Source organism: Hemicordylus capensis, chromosome 6 (assembly GCF_027244095.1).
Source record: "Hemicordylus capensis ecotype Gifberg chromosome 6, rHemCap1.1.pri, whole genome shotgun sequence".
NCBI lineage: Eukaryota > Metazoa > Chordata > Lepidosauria > Squamata > Cordylidae > Hemicordylus > Hemicordylus capensis.
The window spans coordinates 9,000,838-9,011,663 of record NC_069662.1 but is presented as its reverse complement, the minus strand read 5'-3'; the positions used below and the strand labels follow the sequence as shown (position 1 = coordinate 9,011,663).

General features: G+C 48.9%; 1 protein-coding gene, 1 long non-coding RNA gene and 1 other non-coding gene across 8 annotated transcripts in view; 1 reads left to right on the top strand and 2 right to left on the bottom strand.

Moving 5' to 3' along the window:
- Nucleotides 1-3,221: 3,221 nt before the first annotated feature.
- CHD8 (chromodomain helicase DNA binding protein 8) overlaps nt 3,222-10,826 on the bottom strand; it is a 68,246-nt gene continuing 60,641 nt past the window's right edge. For all 6 annotated transcript variants that reach the window (XM_053262118.1, XM_053262123.1, XM_053262122.1 and 3 more), the window contains 6 exons: nt 10,111-10,256; nt 8,639-8,890; nt 8,283-8,390; nt 8,002-8,181; nt 5,456-5,575; nt 3,222-4,539 (listed from right to left, as the gene is read on the bottom strand). In XM_053262118.1, coding sequence (XP_053118093.1) covers nt 4,057-4,539; nt 5,456-5,575; nt 8,002-8,181; nt 8,283-8,390; nt 8,639-8,890; nt 10,111-10,256 — 1,289 coding nt within the window. In that variant the 3' untranslated portion in view covers nt 3,222-4,056. The remainder of the gene's footprint in view (nt 4,540-5,455; nt 5,576-8,001; nt 8,182-8,282; nt 8,391-8,638; nt 8,891-10,110; nt 10,257-10,826) is intronic.
- Nucleotides 4,535-10,798, top strand: LOC128330008 (uncharacterized). Its single transcript, XR_008309914.1, has 3 exons — nt 4,535-5,578; nt 6,798-6,942; nt 10,103-10,798. It is a non-coding gene; the product is annotated as an uncharacterized LOC128330008 (long non-coding RNA).
- LOC128332187 (small nucleolar RNA U6-53/MBII-28) lies at nt 8,475-8,568 on the bottom strand. Its single transcript, XR_008310605.1, has one exon. It is a non-coding gene; the product is annotated as a small nucleolar RNA U6-53/MBII-28 (small nucleolar RNA).

Sequence of the window (10,826 nt, the reverse complement as noted above, 5' to 3'; positions counted from 1 at the left end):
CCTCACTTCCGTCCTTTCGCTCAATACGTAACTTCCTGTATTATTATTATTAATTATTATTGTTTATTAATCATCGCCACCCTCAATACAATATAGTTTTAATTAATTGATTGATTGATTAATTAATTGGCGGGCGGTGGTGGCGAGACATACCTTAAGCATGAAAAGCACCCGGCCTTGCCTATGTCAGGGTTTCTTAACCTTGCATCCCCAGCTGTAGGACTACAACTCCCATCAGCTCCAGCCGCAAAGGCCATGGCTGGGGATGAGGAGAATTGTAGTCCCACAGCTGGAGACCCAGGGTTAAGACCTATTTATTCTGGTCATGTTTTGCTGTTATAACTAATAATCGTGCACAGAACGTCTCGGACATTTCTGTTTCCCTCCTGGGTTTTTTGGGGGGCAGGGCGGTCCTCAGTTACACTTTCTGCGCACGCGCAGCCCTTTAGCGCCGACCCCCGCCACCAAGTCCATGCTTTCCTGTCGGGGGCGCGCGCTTCTGTCACTTATAAATAATTTGCCCTCGGGTCACGTGGGCAGAGCCCGCCTCGGGAAAGGGCATTGCTCCCTTCCCTTGCAGCCTTCGCGCGCTGCACAGCTAAGTAGACACGTGACACAAAGCAAGCGGCTTCTGCCTTCTTCCACGCTCGACCCTTTTTCTCTTCGCGCGTGCGCCCTGTGGACTAAGGGGCCGAGGCTGCTCTACGTTTGCACGGGTTGGCGAATAAGGCTAAGAGCGCGCGCGGGCGCCTGCAACGTTCGACTGACCCGACCGTTTAAAGCCCAAGGCGCACGCGCAGCTCCTCCACAGGGCCCCTTCGACGTAAGGAAGGGGGTGCTGGACCTAGCCCGTTGATCTCCCTCACTGCAGTCACCAACCATCCTCACCTGCAAGGATGATCACTGTTGGTCGTTTGCTGCTACTATATTTCCAAAGAGGGCGACAGGGGATATATTACAGATAACCGCATCTCTCTACCCAAACTTTTTTATTTTAATGAAGCAGAGAAAAATAATCACTTAACGTTCATGCTACTCTGTGCCCAAAAGCTACGCAACAGTGGAAACTATTTTAACATGGGAAATGATATAGAACGAGCTTCCGTACCTTTTTTTTGTTTTTAGTGTAACAGAATTCAGTCACCAAAAGAAAGGAAAGCACCAATAAGAGCAAGGCAGACCCATAGAAGATAAAAATAGGTAGTTCAAGTGGTAGCTTCAGCAGTGGACAGTAGAAATGTCACTGTAACTGAAGGCAATCATACCCAAAAGCAGCACGGGAATATGGTTCCAGCCTCTGGACATGCCATCCTGGACTCTTGTTCAAGAAAATCTAGTTGAAGGAGGTGAAAAAGCATGTAGGGCAGCAGCCCAGTGATCTTGAGAGATGGCTGCAGCTGGTGGAGCCAGTAGGCTATTATCACACAGAGCAAGGCATCGACTCAAGAGAGCTCCTGGAAGACGGGAGGCCGATGAGGCCCTGAAGAAAATCAAAAAGTGAACAAAAGGCACACACCAGAAAGCAGAGAAAGTGAAACGTGACAAGAATGGAAGAGGAAACAGTGCAGTAGGAGCAGGAGGCAGTGGAAGAAATGGAGGGCAGAAAGGAAAGATGCCTCTAAATTCCAGTTGCAGAGGAACAACAGCAGGAGAGAGGGCATGCCCGCACCTCTCCTGCCTGTGCGCCTTGGGCCTGAGGCAGCAGGGCTGTTCTTATGTTCTAATGAAAAGGTTACCATGTCCCATCTTGATAAAAAGTATATGGAGTCAAAAGCAAATAGTTGCCTTCAGGGCTCCAGAGACTACGGCTAACTCTAGTCCAATTCCTTAGCAAAACCAAGCAGTGTTCTAACTGCATCAATAAAACATTTTGAGAGGCTCCTGTAACACAGCTTATTCTGTTAATCAGTACCCTAGCTTTCAGTTTAAGCCAGGCCAAGTTGCAGAGGGGAAATGGAGAAAGTTAGTTTTCTCTCCATTTCTAGACTATAATACAGCATTGCTCAGCTAAACTCATAAGCACAGGGAATAGAAACACCAACACCACCTACATTAAGTGTTTCTGAATTGGCATTGGCTAGTCACTCGAGTGTTTTGAAAATCAGCATTGACACATTCAGGGGCAACAGGCCTAGCCCTCTCATGCCAAAACTTAAGCTGCAATATGCGTAAGTATCCAGACAAATCATAGCCTTTCTTTGTTGGTTTGTCTTTCAAGGATACAAGTTCTAGAGGGAGCAGAACAAAAGCAAGCCAATTGCTTGCCTACTTTGGCAGTAGCAGTGTCAAGCATGCAAAATTCCTTCTCCTTTTCCTTGATGGTTTTCCGTCTCTATTCAAACACTTATTTAGGCAAGCAATTGGCGTGCTTTTGTTCTGATCCCTCTAGAACTTGTATCTTTGAAAGACAAACCAACAAAAAGGTTTGACAGCCAAAGATACAGCGCACAGCTGCCTAGAGAGAGGAATGGGAAGCATGAGCTGTGATTCATCCATGGACAAAAGTGAGCATGTCTGTTCATTGATAGACTGCAAGAAGCATTCCCCCTTTTTGCAGAAGGTATTCCTTTCCATCGAAGATAATGCTTCTGATTATGTGTGAGCATCATCCAAAAACAAAGGATGCCTCCTGCTTCAGAGCTATGATTTTACCCATCCGTAAATTTAGCTGATTGATGAATAGACTAGATCTTATATGACTGACCCACTGAGATTTCTTCAGTGCTACGATCAAGTACATCGTAACAGCAGAAGTGGTCAGAATCAACTAGGCAGTTTCAAAAGCAAGTGGGCCAATCTGCCATACAGGAAAAAATACTGAAGAATGGCTGTTATGTTATAGACAACATGCAACATTCTATATATGAATACATTGCAAGTATGCAGAAGAGTGCGCCAAAATCCTAAACCTTAATATAGGGACAATTCAGGTTGCTTATCAAAACTCAAGGAGCCTTCACCCAAGCAGTGTCTTGAACTTATGATGTCCGTCTGGTTCAGTATTGCCTGCTATAAACAGACTGTCAGTAGGAGTCTTTCCCAGCCCTACCCAGAGATACTGCCAGGGTTCGAACCTGGGACCTTCTACATGCAAAGCAGGTGCTCTGGCCCATGTTATGGCCCCTCCCCACAAAAAAAAAACAATCCATCAATCTCTGAGCCTTCCTCCCAACCTCTGCCCTCCAGTCTCCCCAAAAGATAAAGACACCTGACACACAAGATTCACATCCCCATTCTTAGGAATATTTTTATGCAACCGATACAGTGGAATGAAGGAGTAGGATTGAGGGGATTTTTTTTTGTACATTTTGCTTCTTTTATTAAAAAAAGAAAAAAAAGGAGGGAGGGGAGAATCCAGCTACAGGAAGCTCTATTTCTCTTCACCCACAGCCCCCTGCCACCCAAAAACCCACCCTCCGTGACTTGACTCCCCCACAATTCATTCCCACAGCCTCAGCCATATTACACAAGACATATTACATATTTATAAATATAAACCCCACCCACGCAGAGAGACAGGGGACGGAGGAAAAGGGAAAGCCCCCACCGCCACCTACCCCACCTTGCACTTATGCTACAGCACATGAACCTGGGGTTGGTGGGGGGAAGGAAGGAATGGAGCAGGCTGTGGGGAGAGCCAAAAATAAAAGAAGGAGCTGCTAACTATACCCAGATTGGCTTAGCTAGCCTGGGCTCCTGCTATGGTCGCGCTGCCCCAGGGAGATCACCACCACAGCCTCAAGGGCATTTGCCAATTGATACCAAGTGCTGGAAGGAAAAGCAGAACTTGCTGACCAAACCAGCAGCCATTTACTTCTGTTAAAGCCACACGGGAGCACCCTTCTAGGAGAACAGTTGTCCAGCCAGCCCTTGCTGTGTTGGAAAGACCTCGCTTTGTCCTCCCTTGCAAGCCGTGTGGAACGAAGCGAACTCAACTGGCACATGCCAAGTGGACATGAAGTTCTCGCCTGTCAAGTCCAACATCAAGGGGGGGTGTCAAGTCCCAGCAAGCTGGCCCTGTTTGCGTCCGTCTGTCTGTGCATGCTCAGGACAAGCTCAGTCGTCCCCCTCCTCGTCGCCTTCTTCACTGGAGTCAGAGTTGGCCGGCATCATGGGGTCGTCGTCGAGCAAGGAGAAGTCCCGTTCCGAGCTGGCGTAGCCCTGAGACAAGTCGTCCATCTCGTCTTCGTCCTCATCCTCGTCCACGGGCTGGGGATGGCCCAGGTGCAAGGGGCCCGTGGCAAAGCTGGCGTGGCCAAGCCCGGGATGCAGCAGGGTGCCAGAGGAGGAGGCAGCCGTGGCAGCAGCTGCAGTTGAGAAGGGCATGTATGACAACGGGGAGCCGTGGGCCGGGCCGGGTTGGAAATGGGCATGGTGCAAGGCGAGAGGCCCTGTGGCTCCTAGCTGGACCCGGCCGGCTCCCACCAGAGCCATCATGTTGGAGAACTCCATGGGCGTCTGGCGGCCCCGTTTCTGGGCGTTCTCAGCCCCGACTGGTCCTGGCAGAAGGCGGTTCATAGTGGGATCTGGCAAGAAGCCCTAGGCAAATGGACAAGAAGTGCATATAAGGCAGGGGAAAGGGTAGGCTGTTTAGTGCTGTATTCCTTCCCTCTCTCCCTCCCGTATTGCCCACTGCAAACTATCTTCATAATTTAGGACATCTACAGGACAGCTCTCTGAACACCTCTCTCAATATATATAGGCTCTTTCCTATTGAAGTGGGCTTCTTCACACTCTCCATCAACAACATACAACGCATGTAGGAAAACAGAGTGTGTGTGTTGGAGGGGGGTATGTAGGGGGGGAAATTAAAGCAAGTTTTAGCTTAGAGCTGCTACCACAAAGGCAGTCTGCTTTAAATGAACACACTTCTAGCCGCTAACATCATCTCGCTGGATCATCTGCTGCTGCTGCTATCTGGGTGTGTGTGTGTGCTCTCTCAGGGAATGGCACATAATTTTAATAATGAAATTAACAGCAATCTTCAGAGTGTGGGCAAGTCAGATTTTGGTTGCAGTTTACATTGCAACCAAAGTTGGTGATTTTGTCAACTACTAAATATCCGAAGGAACCCATATATTCAGAAATGTTGCATGAATATATTTCTCTTCAGGGTTTCTGCATTTGTGGATGTTGGCGTTGTTAAGCACCTTTTATATTAAAAGTTTAAACAGTCATACACATTCTTTTCTTGGGATTCCAAAAGTATGTGAAAACCTTAATGCAGTGGTTCTCAAGAGCCAGATGTTCACCCAGATGCTGTTGGTCTACACATCCCATCATCCCCAGCCACAATGGGGATTGGATGATGGGAGTTGCAGCCCAACAACATCTGGGGGCCCAAGTCTGTGAACACCTGCATGCATTTGCAGCTTTGTTTTTTTTCTTTAACAGCTGTATTGGATAGTTGGATGTAGTGGAGATCACGAGGGAGGGAGCTCTGCCATTTAATCACCTTCTTGCCGTTGGCAGAGATACCAGCTGCCTGCATCCGCTCCAGCCCCAAGCAGCTGTGCTCTATCGGGACGGGCTTCGGAAATCGGGGCCACCTGTGCTTCCGGCGCTCCTCCATGTACTGGTGAGAGAGGAAAGAGGCAAGCATCAATTGCAGCTTAGGGTGTTGGGGTGAGATGCACATAGGCCTTTTTTATCCAAATAGAAGATGACTCTGAATTTAAAATGACCCCCTTAAAAATGCAGGTTAAATACAGTTTATACTGTATTTTACCTGAAAGAAAGGGGACTCTGAATTTAAGACTCCCTGATTCTAACATCAAATAACTTGGAAAAAACCTAGTCTTCAAGTAAGACTAGATTCAGGTAAACACAGTACTTTGAATTCAAGGGTTCCAAACACAGAGAGATTTGTTCATCACAATTTTTCAGATTTGAAAGTGCAAAACAAATTTTTTATTTTATTTATTTTATTTTTTTACATTTTATATTGCGCTCTTCCTCCAAGGAGCCCAGAGTGGTGTACTACATACTTCGGTTTCTCCTCACAACAACCTTGTGAAGTTGGTTAGGCTGAGAGAGAAGTGACTGGCCCAGAGTCACCCAACAAGTCTCATGGCTGAATGGGGATTTGAACTCGGGTCTCCCCAGTCGTAGTCCAGCACTCTAACCACTACACCACGCTGGCTCTCCATGATATCCCCCTTCTAAGCATTTTAGATCTTTCACAGTAGGTTAATCTATACTGTGAATATCAATTTCATATATGATCAATACAATGGATATAAATTTACAGTTCTTAAACAGAACTTTCACACTGCATCTTCATGACCCCAAAAGATACCCCCACTAACCATGCGCCATTTCCCGCCCCAACTCCACACACATTCCATCATTCTTTCCCCACTCCTCCCCACTTCAGCTCCTTCACATCCCCTCTTAATTTCTACCCCAAAGTAGACAAACCAACAGCAAAGACTTGCAAAACACCTCGCTCTAGATCCCCCTCAAACTATTTCCCATCTGGACTGCGTAAGCAGTGGAAAGAGAATCGTTCCTTATGTTATATTCCTTATGTTATATTCCTCCCTATGTTGCACCCAGTCTTATTTATTTTTACATTTTATCTCCCGCTCTTCCTCCAAGGAGCCCAGAGCGGTGTACTACATACTTAAGTTTCTCCTCCCAACAACCCTGTGAAATAGACTAGGCTGAGAGAGAAGTGACTGGCTCAGAGTCACTCAGCAAGTAACATGGCTGAATGGATTTGAACTTGGGTCTCCCCGGTCCTAGTCCTGCACTCTAACCACTATACCATGCTGGCTCTCTCTCTCTTTCTGCAGGTCTTGAACCTGCAGCACCAGCTGAGGGACGCAGGCAGCATGCTGGGGAGAGAGACCAGGGCCACAAGAAAGCGTTTTCGTCATCATCCATGTCTCCTCCTTCCTCAGATCCCTTCACATTATTTCATGATCCCAGAGGAAATGAGTGGGTTAACCATTTATTTATTTATTTGATTTATATACCGCCCTTCCAAAATGGCTCAGGGCTCAGCTCATTTAGGGAGACAGGTGTGTCTTGGTGAGTCTACTGGTCCATCCAGTCCAGTACCATCTACTTCAGGCCTGCTCAACTTAGGCCCCCCAGCTGTTTTTTGACTACAACTCCCATGATCCCCAGCCACAGTGCCCAATAGCCAGGGATTATGGGAGTTGTAGGCCAACATCTGCAGGAGGGCCGAAGTTGAGCAGCCCTGATCTACCTGGACTGGCAGAAGCTTTCCAGGGCCCCAACCAGAGGCCCACACCGACTTTGAAACCTTGGGTGTGAAAAGCATGATCTCTACCACTGAGCTAGGACCAGTGTTCCCAGTAATAGGGATTCCCCGATGTGGTTGACTACAACTTCCATCACCGCCAGGCCAAAGATAATTGCACCTGGAAATGATGGGAGTTGTAGTCAACATCTGGGAATCCCTGTTGCAGGGAACACTGGCTATGATCCCTCTCTTAAAAAGGTCTAGCGGTACAGTGACCAGGTTTCCCTGAGGATTAAGACCCACAGCCTCTGAAGCAAGGCACCACAGTTTAACACACAGAGCCACACCTTCCTGACAAGATTGAGGGAGTGGACTGGATTCAACGTGCACCTCTCCACCCGCCACCCCCGGTTGCTAATCCCTGCTTCAGAAGATGGTTGACATCCAGACGGAGTTACTCAACAGTACTACTCAGAAGTTACTCTAAGAGTAACTTAGTGATTTAGTCTGGATGGTACCCACTGGTTGCCATTCTGAGGAAAATTGCTCCAAGCAGTCCCACTGAAACGAAAAAGGCCAAGTTAGGCATTGCTTACACTTGTCCGAATTTCAATGGGACTTCTTTCGAGTAATTTTCCTTAGTATGGCAACCCCGTCTTTATTTTTGCACAGATGGTGGTGAAAGGGGGTGCAGTGCTGGCAGCAGCAGAGGGCAAAACCTAAACAGTTCCTGAAGCAGGCATGACTGTGACGGTCTGAAAAAATCCAGGACGGGGTAACACACTCACGGCCAGGAAGCGAGGGTCCACAGCAAACTCGGGGTGGGCCTGAAGCCACACTTCCAGGTCAGCCCGCCGGGGAGCAGCGTCGCCTACCAGCAGTGTCCCGTCTGTCTTGTTCACCACTGGGATCCGTGCCTCGAGGTCAATATCGGGGCCCCTCAGCGCCTCCAGACACTGCAGCTCCAGCTGGAACCCAAGAGAGAGATTCCAGGTTCCCAAACCTTGCACCCCTTTCGCAGCTCCGCCCACCAGGTCCCAAGCACTGACCCTCTCCCTCCGCCTCTCACCTCCACCATCTTCTTGCTACTCTTCTTCTGGGTGATGGCAGGGCGGTCCCGCATGGTGCCATTCGGGACCAATTTGTGCTTCTGGAAGGTCAGCTTGATTCCCTCTTCCTAGGAAGGGCACGAGAGATTAGGACTTCCCACTCACCAGGAGCCCACAAAATTGCTCCGCATTACTCCTGCCCACATACAGAGCTGCCTCAGCGCCAGATAGATTCCTCAAAACCCAGAACGCAGCCTTTGCCTCTATTTGAGGATTCGGTATTAGCATGGCAAGTCATCAAAGGCAAGCCCCCGCTGGCCCACACAACGTGATCTCTCCCTAGCCCCTCTGCCCCACACCCCTGCCTTCCACTCACGTCTTTGATCTGCACAGTGAACTCCTTCTCTTGGCCGCTGTGCCTGAGGCGGGTGAAGGAGGTCGCCCCTTCGTCCTGCGATGCCAGGGGGCAGATGTGAGGGATAGGAGAGCTGGTGTATTCTCCGTGCAAGCGGGAGAGGCCTTCTCCCTGACCCAGACACAGCGCCCCCTGGGCCTGCTGTGCGGAAGGCCACTTCCCCGAGAGCACAGCCTGACACACCAAGTCAATGCGGTGGATGAGCACTCGATCCTGACAGGGGAGGAGAGGGAGAGAGAGGCACAGTCAGTATCAGCCACGCCACCCAAGAACCCAGAAACCCCTCTTACAGGTTCATCCGGGGCTTCTCCGTTCAGAAGCCAGGCTCTCCTAGATAGCAGCACGCTATATTTCCTACCTCTTTGCTCCTCCTCCTGTGCCAGGGACAGCCGACCCAGGACTCGTCAGTTGCACTACAACTCCCATCATCCTCAGCTGCAATTTATTGCAACTGGGGATGCGAGTTGTAGTCCAACAGCCACTGGAGCGCCCCAGGTTGCCCCCGTTCTATGCAGAATGGCTAATTTCATACAAAAAATGACTAATGATGTGAATCTATTTTTAACCAGCTTCTATCGTAAGTAAGCCAGGTCTTGACAAATCCCAGGCACCAGGGAGCTATGGCACCTAGAATTTTAACTGTGGTGTGTAGACTAGGATATTCAGAGGGAGAGTTACTTAAAATATTTTTTTTTTTTACATTTATTTGCCCCATGCAGCCTGTTCTGTTCTGTTATTTGTAACAAGGATAAAGAGAAGCCCACCGACTCTCCCTCTTCACAATGTCCGTCACTAAAGCTGGTAATTTTGTCAAGTGTCCATTGTCTGGCTCCTGGAGTCAAAGAACAGGAAGGAGTTCAAGGCCTGAAGTAAGCTTCAAGGCCTGAAGTAAGATTCATGCACTTTTAAAACTATGTATTTGTTTTATTTTATTTTTACATTTCATATCCTGCTCTTCCTCCAAGGAGCCTAGAGCGGTGTACTACATACTTAAGTTTCTCCTCACAACAACCCTGTGAAGTAGGTTAGGCCGAGAGAGAAGTGACAGGCCCAGAGTCACCCAGTAAGTCTCATGGCTGAATGGGGATGTGAACTCGGGTCTCCCCGGTCCTAGTCCAGCACTCTAACCACGCTGACTCCTTCTCCTTATAGCACTTCTCTTCCCAGTCGCTGCTTGCCTAACCTCAGCAGATGTCTGGTGGCATTTGGATAGGTCCATGCAGGAACAGGCCGGCACTCAGGCCCGTTTCCAGTATTTGCTTGCTTTTCTGTTTCTGATAGTCCAGGAGATGTGTAAAGAACTGTGGAGGACTCTGACCACCCACACTCCTGTCCAGGATGCTAAACTGTGTGTCGACTTCGTTGTTCTGAAGCAGGGCATGTCCCAATTCACACACCACCCTGACACAATCTTCCTCCTCCCAGCCTGTTACCTTTGGCCATTCGTGGGCTCGTTGGCGCTCCTGGAGCAGAAGGTCCGAGGCGCTGGGCTGCGGAGAGTTGCCCTCGTGGGAAGTGGGCAGGGACAGCAGCGATTCCTCCTCTTCAAAGAGCTTCCCACTGCAAGAGACCTCTTCACCTGCGGCGGGGAGTGGGGAAGAGTACACGGCAGTCGTTAGGAGGGGCCATCGCGGGAAAAAGGCACACCAAGGAGTGGGTACACAAATCGCATCCATCCTACACAAATCTTGATGAGTGGGCCTTTCCTTGATTTCACATGGAGGAGAATTATGCAATACCAGGTATGACGATCTGTGCTGATTTCCTAAGGAAGGCCCACAAACTCTAGAACAGACCTTCACAACTTAGGCCCTCCAGCTGTTCGACTACAGCTTCCATCATCCTCACAGGCCAATCGTCAGGGGTGATGGGAGTTGCAGTCCAAAGCTGGAGGGCAGCTGTTGTGCAGCCCTGCTTGAGAGGAATGCAGCTCATCTCCTTCAGGGACGCTGTGGGATTTTTAATTGGGGCTGCAGCTTTAATTGAGAGGTGCATACAGCTTAAATTGATCAATGGGCCCCAGTTCTGTTTTAGAAGCGTATTTTGGTCCTCATGACAAGCTGGTAAAGAAAAGTGAGAGATGGCCCTTCCTTCAAACAATAAAAACAGTCTTATTTATTACATTGTGAATTACCCAGATTTCTTTCGC